This window comes from Musa acuminata, chromosome BXJ3-1 (genome assembly GCF_036884655.1).
Source record: "Musa acuminata AAA Group cultivar baxijiao chromosome BXJ3-1, Cavendish_Baxijiao_AAA, whole genome shotgun sequence".
In the NCBI taxonomy this organism is placed as follows: domain Eukaryota; kingdom Viridiplantae; phylum Streptophyta; class Magnoliopsida; order Zingiberales; family Musaceae; genus Musa; species Musa acuminata.
The window spans coordinates 1,835,371-1,851,993 of NC_088349.1; the positions used below are offsets into that span (position 1 = coordinate 1,835,371).

General features: G+C 38.1%; 2 protein-coding genes across 3 annotated transcripts; one reads left to right on the forward strand and one right to left on the reverse strand.

Moving 5' to 3' along the window:
- The first annotated feature begins 3,270 nt into the window (after positions 1-3,270).
- On the forward strand, positions 3,271-11,763 carry LOC103978263 (4-hydroxy-3-methylbut-2-en-1-yl diphosphate synthase (ferredoxin), chloroplastic). 2 transcript variants are annotated; one of them, XM_018829010.2, is made up of 20 exons: positions 3,271-3,427; positions 3,696-3,947; positions 4,362-4,519; positions 5,440-5,546; positions 5,647-5,747; positions 5,826-5,902; positions 6,383-6,502; positions 6,591-6,821; positions 8,089-8,205; positions 8,347-8,421; positions 8,492-8,569; positions 9,115-9,174; positions 9,267-9,329; positions 9,498-9,642; positions 9,729-9,870; positions 10,122-10,199; positions 10,287-10,446; positions 10,546-10,644; positions 10,724-10,828; positions 11,465-11,763. In XM_018829010.2, exons 2-20 carry the CDS (start codon positions 3,728-3,730, stop codon positions 11,564-11,566), a joined length of 2,238 nt encoding a protein of 745 aa, XP_018684555.2. In that variant the 5' UTR covers positions 3,271-3,427; positions 3,696-3,727; the 3' UTR covers positions 11,567-11,763. The 2 variants fall into 2 exon arrangements, with proteins under 2 accessions (XP_018684555.2, XP_009392271.2); XM_009393996.3 differs by having other exon boundaries at positions 3,371-3,523.
- Positions 11,764-12,148: 385 nt separating this feature from the next.
- Positions 12,149-13,472, reverse strand: LOC103978253 (caffeoylshikimate esterase). The gene has a single exon (XM_009393984.3). The coding sequence runs from the start codon at positions 13,437-13,439 to the stop codon at positions 12,354-12,356; it is 1,086 nt and encodes a 361-aa protein (XP_009392259.2). The 5' UTR covers positions 13,440-13,472; the 3' UTR covers positions 12,149-12,353.
- Positions 13,473-16,623: the final 3,151 nt, after the last annotated feature.

Sequence of the window (16,623 nt, forward strand, 5' to 3'; positions counted from 1 at the left end):
TACGTGGAGTGATGGTTTAATATAAAAACGTTGGTACAATGTTTTCTAACGAAATAGCACTCTAAAAATTCATTATAAATGTTTCTAATATAATTTATGTTCTATTAAAATTAATTATGAGGTCAAATTTCAATACTATGTTTAATGCAAAGGCGAAAATATGATAATATCAAATTTGGATGGTCTAACTCTGCTTCATAGCGCCAACATAATAAGATCAAATTTAATCATTTGTTCATTTGAGCCGACATGACTCCTTTTTTGAAGTATTAGTATTAGTAAATTTTGGCAAAAACTAAATACACTGAGATAAGAATTAAAAAATATAAAAAAGAGATCAAGATTTGAACAATATCCAAATAAGATATTATTTATATAATTAATATATAAGATAATAACAACGTGATAAGAGACCATTTGATCGGTCGATCATTGGTGTGCCCATGATCGAGAGCTTTAGAAAATATTTTTAAAAATAAAAGAGTTAAGTCATTAATTCTCATACTCTTCAATCAATATGGAACTAAACGACATTATCAGTATTTCCTCCTGTAGAGGAGTCAAAGACTCATAACCGTGTACGACTCATGAGCATGTTTGCTTGGTCGAGGTATGGGTATTGGGCTATCATTCTAGTGCCAATCTGATAAGAGATCATTTGATCGATCGATTATTGATATGGTCCGTAGACTCGTGAGGAATGTACCTCTCTAGATGATGGACGTATATATACAATTTTATCCTTTTATAACTGGTGAGGTTTAAAAGGTGTTTGGGTAAATAAGAATCAATGAACTTATGAGCTCAACTAATGTACGACTAAATGATCATATCAAGAATATTCTCTAAAATTTTCAATAATATTTTCCTGTCTCGATACATATCTTATCGTTTAATGTCCCCACCATCTCTATCAACACAATGCGACCTATGATTATTTTATAATATCGAAGCCTTTCTTTCTGGACTCACCAAAGTTAATGCATGGAGTTGGGTTTCCATCAAGTGTTCCTGGAAACCGAAGCGTGCGACATGCGCTTTGACTTTGTGGCATGACTTGCGTGGTTCTTTGTCCAAACACACAGCCTATCAAATCGGTCTTTTCATGCCATTAGTATGATTCACGTTTTGATTCAGACTGCCGGATCTACCTGCGAGCCAAATGTTGGTTTAGTTGCATTTTCTCCAGTATGATTCATGTTTTTTATTATATGATAGATGTAGAGAGTTTCTTGGAACTCGCGAGAGCGTATATATCAAGCTATTTAAAACTATGTTTTTCTTAATGTTAAGAAAAGGATAAATTCAAAACAATCTAACTTTTTATATTTTTCTAGAAGAGCATGTTTTTTGTTTATATTTCTGTAGAACATCTATTATTTCTTAAGAGATGAAATTTTCTTTGATCTATGTCCTATCGATCATTGTCATCATCCCATCGTGATCACCTCTACTAGTGGGATGAAGACAAAAGAGACAAAACAGGCAAAGGTGAAGATGATGGAATGACGAGACAGAGTTGGAGGTTGTAATCAATCATGCATAAACTAAAAATAATCTAATTGTTCAGAAAATAAAAAGCATTTTATCATAACTATCGTGATAAGAGAAAGATAAATGTATTTAATCGACTCCATCTCGTATGTTATCGATCTTAATTTAATGGTGAGGAAGATTTGACCTACTAAGGTTTAATCTTTTGATATCAGAACAACGATAAGAGAAAGTGAGAGAGAAGGATCAATAGAGAGAGAAAAGATAAATAGTCAAAGCATCATCAAGGAAGGAAGAAGCTATGCCTAACCGTGACATCGCGTGTTTTACGTCGATGCGTTCGTGAATTAGGCGGCTCAAGCTGGCCCTACTGTAGTCCTGACAAAGATGCAAGAAGTCCGATGATGAGACGACAGCGTTGGGTCAATCATCATCCCTCGTTTTGGTTGGACTTGGATGAAATGTCTACATCTGATGTGATATCTCATTTAAATATGTCGATTACGAAGTAAATCAAATTTGGACTGTAGGATTCAAACTCAAATCTTATAGGAATATACGTATCAATCGATCAAATTAGAATTCAATTAGATATAAATTCAAGAACATAAAATAGATATAAATCCAATTTAATTAAGTGATTATTTCTCAAGAACAAAAGGTATTAGAAAAAGGATCCAATCTTCTATTAAACTCTAACAGAAGGGAAAAAAAAAAAGAGATCAAATTGTACTTTTAATACCATAAAATAGAAGGAAAAAACAATAAAAAAAAAATAGGTAGATGTAAGAACAGGAAGATCCAAACAAAAACCTGATATGCTTCTGCGGTTGCCACTGTCCTCGAATTGACCAGAGAACACCTCCTCCTGCGTTCTTCTCGTGTTTGTTAAAATGGCGACAAGAGCTTAGAAGCCATCCGTGGCGGAAGATTCCAGGAATGGGGCGCGTCCGTCGCTTCGCAGCGCGGAATATTCTGCTCGCATTGTAACGTTATCTTGTGACGAGTGACTGTGGGGAAACGAGAGAAGGATGGGAGGTAATAGATCACAGTTAACGTATCAAAGGATGGGAGGATACAGAGTGATTGTCCCAAAAAAAAAAACCATATTTTCAGTCATAAAATTTAAAATAATAAAAATATTATAATTAACAGTTAATAATTTTAATTTTTAAGTTTTCCATCGAAACTTAGTTGAAAAACTAATTTTAATTTTAATTTTTTCATTGATGATATAAAATATAAAATAAATAAATAATCAAATGAGACGAAATGAAGATGGAAGAGGAGAAGAGATCAATTTAACATTTTCAATATTTGTGATGAAGGATGATATCTTCCATATGTCTATAATAATTCAGAAGATATCATATTTTCAATTAGTCAGAATTAACCTAAATAAATTTATATTTTAAATCAATTGAAGAGATTAATTTGAAATATATAAATCTTCTTTGGGTGGATTCTCAAAAAAAAAAATTCTTTTTAAGTTTTTCTTTAAAAAAATCCTCTTTTGTTAATTATAATATTTTTTACTGTATTGTAATATTTTTTTAGTAAAACACTATAACACAATGATATATAGTATTATATATCATTATATCTTTATGTTATTGTATTTTTTATGTTATTAAAAAATATTATAATATGATATAATATTATATATATATATTAAATATTATAATATGATATAATATTATAATATTACATTTAGAGAAGTCTAGAAATAGGATATTTTTCAAAAAAAAAAAAGAAAAAGAGAGGGTTTTCTTGAAGTTCTCCAATTGATGCATATCATTTGTAATTCGCTAAATGATGCATATAAAAAGGTGCTAATTGTTCCGAACTAGATTGGTTTGGTCGGCCAAGGCATCTCTTGTGCGACACACGCACACCGGCGTCACCATCAGCTGCGTCTTCCTCCCCTGGATTGGTGAGTAGGTTCGCTGTACCTTGCCGAGCGCCTCCTCTTCTTCCTGCTAGTCGTCATTCCCCCGGAAGGGCGTGCTGTTGATACAGAATTCCAGAAGTAGTGTCGGCTGAAAGCCTTGCCCCTTTTTTGTTCTTCGATTGATTTATCTTGTTTTGGATTTTGTGGTCATGCTTAATGGAATTGATGCTATCTGAACCTCCAGTTAATTTATTGGTTTGTGAATTTTCTGGCTTTTTCCTTTTCTGATTTTTTAATTGTGTCTTTGTAGGACTGAGAAGGTCAGGAGAGGGTGCTGTGGATATGGCCGCTGGAGCTGTTCCTTCTTCGATTCCTGGTCTGCGGACCAGGGACTACGGCTTGAGCTTTGCAAAGAGCGTAGATTTCGCCAGGGTTTCTTGCGCTCCTGAGCAACCGAGGATGAAGCTCCGGAGAAGACACGCGGCTGTGATTAGGAGTTCTTCCAATTCTGGGTCGGAGATTGTGGAACTTGAGTCCGCCTCAGAAGGAAGTCCCCTCTTAGGTACTGAAATATTCTATAACCGCAGATGGTTAGGTTGTGTTACGTAGCTATACTTCACTTTGTTTAAGAAATTTATTACAAAGGATTCTTTTTTGTTAAACCATCTATCAAAATTTCTGATGTTACGTGCTCTAGTTGTCTCTGATTCCGTTGCGACCTCCTGCAACATAACATTTGTCCCCTCCTTCTTCGTTTTTTAAAAAAGATAATTTCCCCTTCAGCATACGCAATTGTTTGAATTGCCGACTTTTTAACACTAAAGTAGATTATAAACCCCCTGTTGATAACTTATTTCACTATCATCAATATAAGATCTATAAGCAAGTCAGATCATGATAGTTTGAAGTTTCAGAAAAACCTTACATCATTAGTGGCAAGGATTCCTTTTAACTTGTGCTTCATTTTATATGTTAGTTCCTCGACAGAAGTACTGTGAATCGGTACACAAGACTGTCAGGAGAAAGACACGTACTGTGATGGTAGGAAATGTGGCACTTGGCAGCGAGCATCCTATACGAATTCAGACTATGACGACTTCCGATACCAAGGATGTGGCTAAGACTGTTGAAGAGGTTCACTCACTTAATCCTGTGATTATATTTTTTTCCCTATGTAATCATGTAATAATTACTTTTCCTATGCCAAGAATGTCATTAGTATGAATTCACATTTATTATTGTTGAGCTTATTAGGCTATGATGCTTAGTTTTGAAGGATAAGTTTGTCACTGGATCATTCAAATAGAACATGGAGCGGTGACAACTAATTATATTACAAATAGAATCATTCACACATTGACATTGCCTAAATTTTCAAGAAAGGTGGCCAAGTGCGCATAGCTTTTTGGGGAAGATCAATTTATGCGATCTCAAGCAGATAGGTTATTTCTACATCTAAAACCCTAGTCACCATCTTTTAAATTTTGAATTGACCTACAAGGAGTTAGTTGGTTTATACTAGAGCTGGTAACCTTATATATAGTTTTCTTATTTGGTTATTTTGAAAATACTTTCATCTTTAGTTGTAATGTCTGGATCACAAGCGTAGTGCTGTTCGAGCAAACAGTCGATATTGCAAACAGCAACTGAATTCTGACGTGCAAAGCCTCCAGAGTAAGGAAACTTGAGCCGTGGATGTAAATGAGAAGGCCACACCTGTTTGAGTCTTTGGCTGTTACAGTTTACCATGTATGAATAATACTAAGAAATTTTAGTTTCCTATGCAAATCTGAAATAGATTTCATGTGGAAATGGCCATGATTTATCTCTGTCTTATTTGCTTAAGCTTTTTCATTGACTATTACTATATGCATGATCTGAAATTTGGGTCCTTTATTCTTTTCATTTAATTTGCCCTTTTCCCAAATGTCCAATGCCATCTGATTCCTTTTTTATGTTTTTCTTAAGGTTCTCTCTAAACTTGTTTGTGCACTATACTGCATGCTTTTCTTTCGACAGTATCGGGTTGAAACTGTTGTTTTGGCACTGGGCAGGTAATAAGAATTGCAGATAAAGGAGCAGATTTGGTTCGGATAACAGTCCAAGGGAAGAAAGAAGCGGATGCTTGTTTTGAAATCAAGAACAAACTTGTCCAGAAAAAGTAGGTCTTACATTTGTTCATCATTGGGACAAGTGCATGGATAATGCACACTTTAAGAAACCCTCCGTAATGTATCATAATTTCTTTTTTATGAATCCAGTTACAATATCCCTCTTGTGGCCGACATCCATTTTGCACCTGCAGTTGCACTCAGGGTGGCTGAATGTTTTGATAAGATTCGAGTCAATCCAGGAAATTTTGGTTGGTAAATCTACTGTATGAAGAATAACACCCACCATCAAATTCTAAGCATTGATTACTGAGATAATTTCTTTGCAGCTGATAGGCGAGCCCAATTTGAGACGATAGAGTTTACTGATGACGACTATCAAAAAGAGCTTGAGCATATTGAAAAGGTTTGGGAGATTAGTTTGTTTTCCTTCTTTCCATTTTTTATAATAAAAAATGCATGTGCATGTAGTAGTGTGAATTGCCTAGGATGCCCAGCTGTTAACACAACTAATTCCTTCTAAAACTGGTTCAGAGTTGAATGGTTTAAATCTGATTTTGAGTTAGATATTCTATTTCTGACAGATATATCCATGGGCCTTATGTAGTTTATTTTTTTGTTGAGGTTCTTTACATTGTCTCTACTGGAGACCTAATGAGACTCTTTTTCCCCATTGAATGTTACGTATAGCATTGAATCCCATACATGTATTTGTAATGCTTACAGAGACCTAAGAATTTGTTTCCTGTTGTGTTCATATTTTGCAGTTAAATTGTTGCTTACATCATCTGCATTATCTTACCACTGAATCAATGACATTCTTAGTTCAAGCCACCTTTGAAGTATGTTAGTATTCAGTCAATTATTTCTTCATCTTTCTGGTCAGGTCTTCTCTCCATTGGTTGAGAAATGCAAGAAGTATGGACGAGCAATGCGAATTGGGACAAATCATGGAAGTCTTTCTGATCGCATAATGAGCTACTATGGAGATTCTCCAAGAGGAATGGTGACCACTCTTTCTATAAACTACACTTTAGGAACCCTTTTTTCTCTGTAGAAGAATCTATGCTGAAGATCTTGCTATCTCATGACAGGTTGAATCTGCCTTTGAATTTGCCAGGATATGCCGGAAGCTAGACTTCCATAACTTTGTCTTCTCAATGAAAGCAAGTAACCCAGTTGTCATGGTTCAAGCCTATCGTTTGCTTGTTGCAGAAATGTATGTTCAGGGTTGGGATTATCCTCTGCACTTAGGGGTTACTGAAGCTGGAGAGGGAGAAGATGGACGGATGAAATCTGCAATTGGAATAGGAACTCTTCTTCAGGTTCATACTTCTTCAAACCCTTTATTTTATAGTATTTGCACATTTTATGTCTTCATATTCATATGTCAAGCAGAGTTTATTATGTTGACGATGTTGTGCAACACTTTTTTTTCATGAGCATTGAAACAAGAAGGTAAATTAGAAGTTTGTCACCTTCTTTCTTTGTGAAGTTATTGGACAAACTCCATCGAATACTTGTCCAAGTGTTATATTGACTACATATGACAACTTGTGCATAAACACTAAGCAGGTTTTTGGTGGGTCTTGTCAATCAGCCATTTATGACAACTTTGTGCAAAAACACTAAGCAGGTTTTTGGTGGGTTTCATCAATCAACCATACATGATGATTTGTGAAAAAAAATTAAGCATGCTTTTGGTGGGTTGGTCAACTAGACATTTCAAAATCATGACACATGGACCCTTATAGTTGCAAAAGCCCAGCAAGTTCATGTCTAATACTAGACCGTTTACAACCATTGAGTAAACTTCAAGCAAATTTACATCTTTGTGGAGTTCAAGATCCCTAATTGCATAAATAAGTTATATAAATGCAGAAAGTTCATTCCGGTAATACAAAGAAAAAGGTAATTTCTTTCATGATAGACCAAGTCTTCAAGTTTAACAAACCTTTTGGTGCAACTTTGAACTTAGAATCACAAACATAAGCAATCATGAAAATATCATGCATTTCAGATTAATCCATGAGAGACATCATATAAGTCGGTTTTAAATTCTCACCTCTCTCACATCATTACAGGAACAGCAGCTACGAGAATCTTTGCATAGCTGCCTCATAATTCTTGCTCATTTATGTGAACAATTATTGTTGGTTTCTCTCTTAATTTGTTTTCTTGAAGTATGTTAAGGCTTCATATGTAACACACATATTTCATAGTCATGCAGGTGATGCTATCTTGTGAGTTATGGTCAGATTAAGTAAGCACATATCAAATTTCCATGTAAACAGAGCTTAAAATATATAAAAGATGAATGCATTTGACACGTGTCTAATCATTCAGAAATGCAGCCGACCGAAATTAAACTGTATGAAATTTGGAAAACATAAACTTATGGTTCACCATACGAGAGTTCCAATAGAAAAATTATAATGTTACAGGATGTCGAATGGTATTTAGTGATAAGATAGAAGGTCATGCTTTGGAGATCAGCAAGAGTTCGGTTATATGAAACGTCGCACTTTCGAGTAAAGTTGGAGTTTATAAGTAGAATGAAATTCTCTAATATCTGTAGCCATTGTTCCACAGGATGGTTTAGGTGATACAATCAGGGTATCCCTGACCGAACCACCAGAGGAAGAAATTGATCCTTGCAGACGATTGGCTAACCTCGGTATGCAAGCTGCAAATCTTCAGAAGGGAACTGTAAGGCTCTTTTCCAATTGTCATTTTCTACCAGTCCTTGCTTGACAGCAAAGTGCTACAGTATGCGATGTCTACCTTACCGTTCTTAATAATTGCCTTTAATCTTTAGAACCTAACTTGTGCGACACAATTTTTTATTAGGTACCTTTTGAAGAGAAACATAGACGATACTTTGACTTCCAGCGTAGAAGTGGTCAACTTCCAGTGCAAAAGGAGGTTAGCAGTGTATTTGGTTTTCTGGCTTGATTTGCGTTGCAAGCTTTCTTACTGTAGCTACTTTGTCCAGGGTGAGGAAGTGGACTACCGTGGTGTGCTTCATCGTGATGGTTCTGTTCTTATGTCAGTTTCCTTGGATATGTTGAAGGTATGTGTTGCTTTTATGTAATTGTTATTGAATATTTTTTATTTTATTGTTGCACATATTATTGCTTAGAAAGTGAACTGTAATACCAAACAAATGCTTAAGTGTTTATTTCACGAGTCCAAGCTTATTCAAGGTCCACAGGTATCTGCCAATGCTAATCTAAGCCTGTCATTCCAGGATCAATTAATTCTGACCCTGTTATCCCCAATTATTTGGCAGTTCATTAGGACCTGCTGGATACAGGAAACCAGTCAATCTCCACATTTTTAACCAATCCTAGCTGATTTCTGGTGGTCTCAAAACATCCAGACCTCATGATGTGATTCTGACAATCTGGAACACCCCCAATCATATCAACCTTGGGCTTATTTATTTCTCTTCATTTAGATTTATTACATTATGCAGATATGATGCATAGCTTTTGTTTCTAGATAAGACTTAGATTAGTCATTGGCTTTCTTCATCACCCTGGCCTGTCAGTTATATTTGCATCTACTTTTGATTAATTGCATCTTATCCTGATTATGGCAATTTTCTTATGTCAGACACCAGAACTTCTTTACAAGTCTCTTGCAGCAAAACTTGCGGTTGGCATGCCTTTCAAGGTTTTTAAATCTCAACTTCCACCATCATGCTTCAGTAAATTCATTGGAGCCTGTAAATATAAGTGTGTTGCTGAAATGTATATTGCATTCAGGATCTGGCAACAGTGGACTCTATTCTTTTGAGAGAACTTCCTCCATTGGAAGATGCTGATGCTGTAAGGATTTTTTTAATTCTTTATATTTTGGAAGAAAGAAGATTGAAGTTAGATCTTTTGCAGAATTTAGAGTTGAATAATTATATTTTACTAGTTTGATTTTTTTTAATCAAAATTAAACATGAAATTTTCTGTTATGGCTGATTCATATTTGCCACCTATGATCAGAGGTTAGCTCTCAAAAGGTTGATCGATATAAGTATGGGTGTTGTAACTCCACTGTCTGAACAGCTGACAAAACCACTTCCTAATGCAATTGTCCTTGTCAACCTCAAGCAACTCTCAACTGGTGCTTACAAGCTTTTGCCAGAAGGTAACATTTTATTTTTGTACTTCTCTTTTGCTTCTTTCTTTTTTCTTTTGAGGCTTCATCGGTCCTGTGATGTGTTTGTTTTATAGGCACTCGATTAGCTGTAACTGTCAGAGGAGATGAACCTTATGAAGAACTAGATATTCTTAAAATTGTTGGTGATATAACAATGTTGCTACATGATCTTCCATACAGTGAAGATAAACTCAGCAGAGTTCATGCAGCAAGGAGGTGAGTAATCATAGTAACAGTAGTCAATTATGTAGCTAGTCCTTAAACACCCATCTTTGTTTTTACAATAATAGACACTTGCTGGATTTTCTGTTTATTTCCATTTTTACCTTGCGTTTTACTCTTAATATCAATCTCTATTCACTACTCAGTGCTACATTTTTCCATTTTGGATTAGAGACTCCTGGCTGTCAACCAGCACAGATTTTCTTTTATTTGACACTTTTTCTATGATCTTGATTATTTTTCAGGTTGTTCGAGTATCTAGAAGGAAATTCCCTGAACTTTCCTGTAATCCACCATTTACAATTTCCTGAACAGATCCACAGGTAACGGTGGGATCTGCGCAAAAGTTGAATGAATGTTGGAACGGGAAATATATTTTTCATTTCTCATTCTAGTTCTGCAATTGGCAGAGATGATCTGGTCATTATGGCTGGGAGCAGTGCCGGTGCTCTTTTGGTTGATGGGCTTGGGGACGGTGTGCTGCTTGAGGCTTCTGACCAGGAGTATGAGTTTTTGAGAAACACATCTTTTAACTTGCTTCAAGGTTGCAGAATGCGCAACACAAAAACTGTAAGCTATTGCAAACTGTTATTTAGCAGTGAAATTTGAAAATTATCTGAATATAATTGGGTTATTAAGTAATCGTCTATGCATACAATTCTATCACAGGAATATGTGTCTTGCCCATCTTGTGGGCGGACACTTTTTGACCTTCAAGAAATAAGTGCCCAGATCAGGGAAAAGACATCTCATTTGCCTGGTGTCTCAGTAATTTTCGATCTCAGCACTGGCATGTTTGAACACTTCTATTGTATTGAATCGGAACTAACCCTCTACTCTTTTGCAGATTGCAATAATGGGTTGTATTGTGAATGGGCCAGGAGAGATGGCTGATGCAGATTTTGGTTATGTTGGTGGTTCGCCAGGAAAGATTGACCTCTATGTAGGGAAGGTAAGTGCTGTCCTCAGCATAATCACTACATTCGAATTATACTGTAAAGTAATGAGTTGTTGTAATCATTACATGCATCAAAGGACTTTTACTGGGTTCGCCGCATTAACCTGAGGTTTTTATTAGGAAAAAGAACATATCTATTTTTGTCGTTATTGAACTATTAACCTGGAATTCACTAGGCTTTATGAACTTTGGATGACTAGCAATTATGCAACTAAGTTGGGATAAAGGAATGAAACATATGAAAAACTAGAGAAATTACAAAGAAAATGGTGTTGAGATATAAATAACAATAAGGCAATGATCGATCAGTAAATAAGCTACAAAATGAAGGGACCAATATGTAAATTACCTTTTATATTAAATGCATTTTATAGCTTACTGGAAGTGCAATTTATAGCTGCATTCAACTGAAGCATTCCTATTGTCACCTTGTAAAATCTACCTCTTGGATCTCTGCATGTCTCATTGGTTTGAGGTCTCGAGCCTTTACCACTTCATGCTTCAGACTCTTCAGATCATAAAGTAATTGAAACTAGAAATTTTGAACTGGAGGCATTTCCAATATTAGCATTTATAGGTTTGAGATAATTCTTTTACTAAAGCCAGGAGGATGACTTTTTCATGTCTTAGACCGTGGTGAAGCGAGGCATAGCAATGGAACATGCAACTGAAGCTCTAATTCAGCTCATAAAGGACCACGGCCGCTGGGTCGATCCACCTGCTGAAGACTAGATCTGGTACTTCTCCGTAAAGAGAAATTGAATCTTCATGAGTTTGATGTGATGCAACATGATGTATTTGCTGCTGGGATTAATTTCCCATGCATACATTATTTACAATTATGAGTTAACGAGAAAGGTTATATATACATGCTCAGTGACAATCGGAGGTGTAAAAGGTTTCATCTTAACGTATTGGTGTTACCATGATTCACTGTCTTAGATCCTGATATCGACATTTGTATACATACATGCTTGTCTCATTGTTACCAAAAAACCATGAAAGCAGATCCTCTGCAGAGCAAATGGTTGCTTTGAGGAAGAATACCATACAAGGAACAAACATTTGAATCTTTTATTAGATGTGAAGAACTATTGAAGATTGTGAAAGGTGTATTATTAATAGAAGTCAGAATAGAGTGGAAAATTTTAGTATCCCTGAGAAATTAGATCAAGTATATGCCTTGCTGAGGTGATACAGATGTAATCTTTCTTACTCACGTTCAAAGTTGAAGACATCTGTTGCTTCTAAAACCTCGCAAGAAGTTCTTCAGAGTCAATCAACAGATGAAAGTGTAGCCAAGTGGTCAAAACCTAGATCCAGAAGGCAAATTATTTGCAGAAGCTGTCTTGCGAATACGAGAAGAAGCAAAGTTTGGACATGAACGGAAATGCATTGCAGACAATAGCACAAACACACGTCTGACTTCCAAGGCTAGCGTTATGACTACATCACACACAGTGAAGAGAGGCCACCGAATACGTCGGGATGTTGGCAGTCTTATGGATCAACAGGAGCTTCAAGCTTTGCCTTCTTCTGCGGCCGTGTGGGACACCGCTCGAGCCTTCAGCCACTCGATGATTTCGCCGAACACGAGCTCCACGTTCTCGTCGGGCTCCCCCACAATCTGGTGCCACATGCCCGGGAATATCCGTATGGTCTTGTCCTCGCTGGCGGCGCGCCGGCGGAGCTCCTCCACGCAGGCCGGGTCGCAGACGACGTCATCCGCCCCGTGCACGATCAGCATCGGCAGCGTCACCTGCTCGAACTTCCCCTGCACCTCCCGGCACACTCGGAGCAGCTCCAGCGCGGTGGCTGCCCGCGGCCGCGCTACCGTTCGCCGGGGGCTCGCCAGGGCCAGCTTCCGCTTCCACTCCACCTTGAAGGACACGTCTGGGATGGAGCCCCGCGTGAAGGCGATGTTCCAGGTTGGCGCGATGGCGGCCGCGAGCCACAGCAGGTGCTCCAGCGGCCACGGCGGCTTGAACTTGGGGCTGATGCCGCACATGGCCCCGTTGAGCACCACCCCGTCCCACCCTCGGGTCGCGCGTCCGTCCTTCTCCCGCAGGTGGATCATCAGCGCGATGGCGCCGCCGAGCGACTCCGCGTAGAGAAAGCAGGGCAGGGAGGGGGGGTATCGCGCGCGGAAGGAGTCGAAGAAGGTCACACAGTCATCGACAACAGGCTCGATGTCGGGGATGTGGGCGACGAGGCCGTCGGAGAAGCCGTGGCCCTGGTGGTCGAGGGCGCCGACGGCAAACCCGTGCTTGGCCATGTAGACAGCGGTGAGCTGCACGAGCCAGCTGGACTCGCCGGTGAAGCCGTGGACCACGGCGACGGTGGCGATGGGCCGCGCGGGAGGGAGCGGCTCCCACCACTGGGTGAAGATGCGGAGGCCACGGGGGTTGACGAAGGAGGAGGAGGCGTGGGACACGGCGTGCCGCGCGTAGAAGTCCTCCGCGCTCAGCCGCCCGAAGGGGCTCCGCTCGTCCGCCTCCGCCACCGGGTGCGTCATCTTCCTCTCCTCCATTCTTCCCTCCGACGATCGATCCCTCTTAGAAAAATTATCGCCTTCCGCCGAAGCCAATCGGAGATTTCGAAACATAAAAAAGTAAAACTAAAATGACATTTATATCCCTCCGAAGGAATCGATTTCGCCCAAATTGAGAAACCACTATTAAATACCCCTCAAATTAATCTCCATAAATCGCCCAAATTTTAGCCCAATAGCATAGATAAATAAAAATCTAAATCGAGAGAAGGGTGCAGAGACACATGAGAGAGTGGTTGGGGGGCTGCATTGAATTGGATTAAACCAGCCAACGCATTCTGGCCAACCGACACTGCTGTCGCAGGCAACGACTTGGTATGAATCAACGGCCGAGGATGGACCACGCGGGTATATTGACGGTTCAGATACACACGGTGTCGTAAATGTTCGTCATTGAATGCTGGGCTTGTGGCTGCGGCAGTGTGGGTCGCACCCGCCACCTACCTTTCCAACGGGCGTTTCTGTTGGTCACCTTCCTCTTCACTGTGTGCTCAGTCTCCCATGTGCACCAACGGTGAACCCCCCTTGGGAGGAACCGGGTTCACGGTTTGATTCCATACGGTTTGGATTCCGGTTCAATTCCAAATCAATTAAAAAAATTAAAATATAAATAGAAACTATATTATAACAGTTAACATTTCATATTCAAAGGTCAAACTATAATCGAAATTATGTTCGAACTAGAATCAAAACCTAAATTGTCTGGAATCGAATTATGATTCTTTTTTTTTTTTGTGAAATTGGAATCATCAAATTACACATGAAATATAGGATACCATGTTGGTTAATTTTACTACAACTTCAATCAATCTTACTGGTTATTCAATAACCATTTGTTAGTGAACTTTAGACTATGGTTAGGGAGTCAACACGGTTTGGTTCGGCTCCGAATGTCCAAGGAGATGCCTACGAAGACTCTAGGCCAGTCGTCGGGTTGGGTCGAGCAGAGCTGATCGTCGTCTGCTTCCTCGTCGCTGGGCCTTGCACATAGGTCGAAGTCGGGGAGATGTTTTCCTGGCCTGACCTCTCCGAATGTCAAGTTAGTGGAGCGGGATCTCACTCAAAGTCCTCTCCCGAATTCTCTAGGGAAAAAGCCTCCCCTAGCGTAGCTAGGTGGTTGACTCTTATACTTGTGCACGAGGATTGATCGTACAGGGTTTGTTCAATGGTTGTTGACCCCTGCAGGCGGCTAGCCCATACCTTATATGCGATCGATGTCTGCATCGAGGCGGCTTTATACTCGGTGCCGTCCTAAGTTCCCGGGGTCGGCTTTGTACCTAGCGATGTCGTTCCGAGTTCTCGAGGTTGGCTTTGTACTTGGTGGTACCGTCTCGAGTTTCCGAGGTCGGCTTTGTACTTGGCGGCACCATCCCAAGTTCCCGGGGTCGGCTTTATACTTGGCGACGCCATCCCGAGTTCCCGGGATCGGCTTTGTACCTAGCGACGTTGTCCTGAGTTCCCGGGATCGGCTTTGTACCTGACGACATCGTCCAGAGTTCTTGGGGTCGACTTTGTACCTGACAGCATCGTCCTGAGTTATCAATGTCAGCTTTGTACTGGGTGGGGGTCGGCTTTGTACTTGATGGTGCTGTCACAAGTTCCTCGAATGAGGTTGTACCTGACGACCCCTGCCCTATCGTGAAAAGGAGGCTGAAATGATAGGGCTTGGTTGGTCATGCTCTCGTGGATGTATGCCAAAAATATGCCCTATCACTATTCAACCACATACTTACATTATTTGATTTTAGGTTAAATCCTCCAAATATTATGTTATAAATTAGTTGGGGAAGCAAATCATTATAAGATTATAAGATCAAATTTCATCTTCATCAGCTATCGTTTGTATAAAAAAAATAATGTAACCAACATTTAATATAGAGAAAGAAATATACAACCAACTCACGTTTGTAAATTATATATATAGTTTCATTTAGACAAATAAATATTTTTGTTAATTTTCTTACTATTAGTGTAACTGATGTAATTCTACTATCTCCATCTTTTGACTTAACAAAATTCCTTAGTTGGTTCGAGATTTACTTTGTAATCCAATAGAGTATAAGCCTTCAAATTACTTGTAATGTAATCAAACATATTTTTCTATGATTCATTATCCGTTTAAACACTTGTATGAATAACTACTTCTAGTTTACTGTAAACACGCATGAAATAAGATTCAACATCTAATCATTATAAAAAAAACTTAAGCACTATATACATGAACCATGTAATCCCAATAAATCAATAACAAATTGCTAAGTATATAAGGGGAATATATAAAAAAAAGTTATTTTCAATCCAAACTTTTAAAAGTTCTCATACAATATCATTTTCTTTTTGTAAAAGATAATTTTACCCTTAACCCTCATCGGGCTTACCTCCTTTGCACCACTCTTCAGTCACCTCAAACTCTATCCCTAGCTCTCGTTGGACCCATCACCTTGTCCTTGTAGTCTTTGCTCGTTGCACAGGTGATCAATGTTATCGTTTGCAATTCTCATGTGAGGAAGGAGAGGGTGCAAAGGTCATCATTGTCTTTGTGGATCCCATCGAACTTTCTATTGCACATCTTTCTTTTGTCGAGTTTGTGAAGACGATAATAGATCTAATAAGATATAGCGAAGGGGAGACAGGTTCGATAGGGAGTTAGGGGCAAAATTATCTTTTCATACTATAAGAGCACTATATAAAAATTTTTGAAAATTGAAACGCTCTAAAAAAATTTTCAAATACAAAGATTTTTTTTTGTGGGAATTCACCCAAGTATATGAACTTTCATCGTGCACAAATAACTCACAAAGTATATGCTTTCCCCACACTTTCATATCAAAAATAAAAATAACTAATTTTTTTAATTAAAATTTAAAATTTATTAACTTAAGTTGAAAAGTTTATTATCTCAAGTTTAAGTCATAACTAAAATTCACAACTAGTAAATTACCTTAATTTGTACTCTAAAGTAAGAAAAAAGCTACTTTAGTAATATAAATATATTTTTAATACCGCTAGAAATAAGAAATAGTTCAATATTATTTGACTTTATTTAAAGTTTAATTGAAAAAGATTTGGATGAATAACAACTCAATCTATTATAGTATATATAATTATGATTCCAACATAACATATGAATAACAAAATAATTAGATTTAGATCGTCTGAAAAAAATTAAAATATCAAAAATAAATTTAACCTTGTTGATCAGATCATATTAAGTCCAAAAGTCAACCATTATAAGATT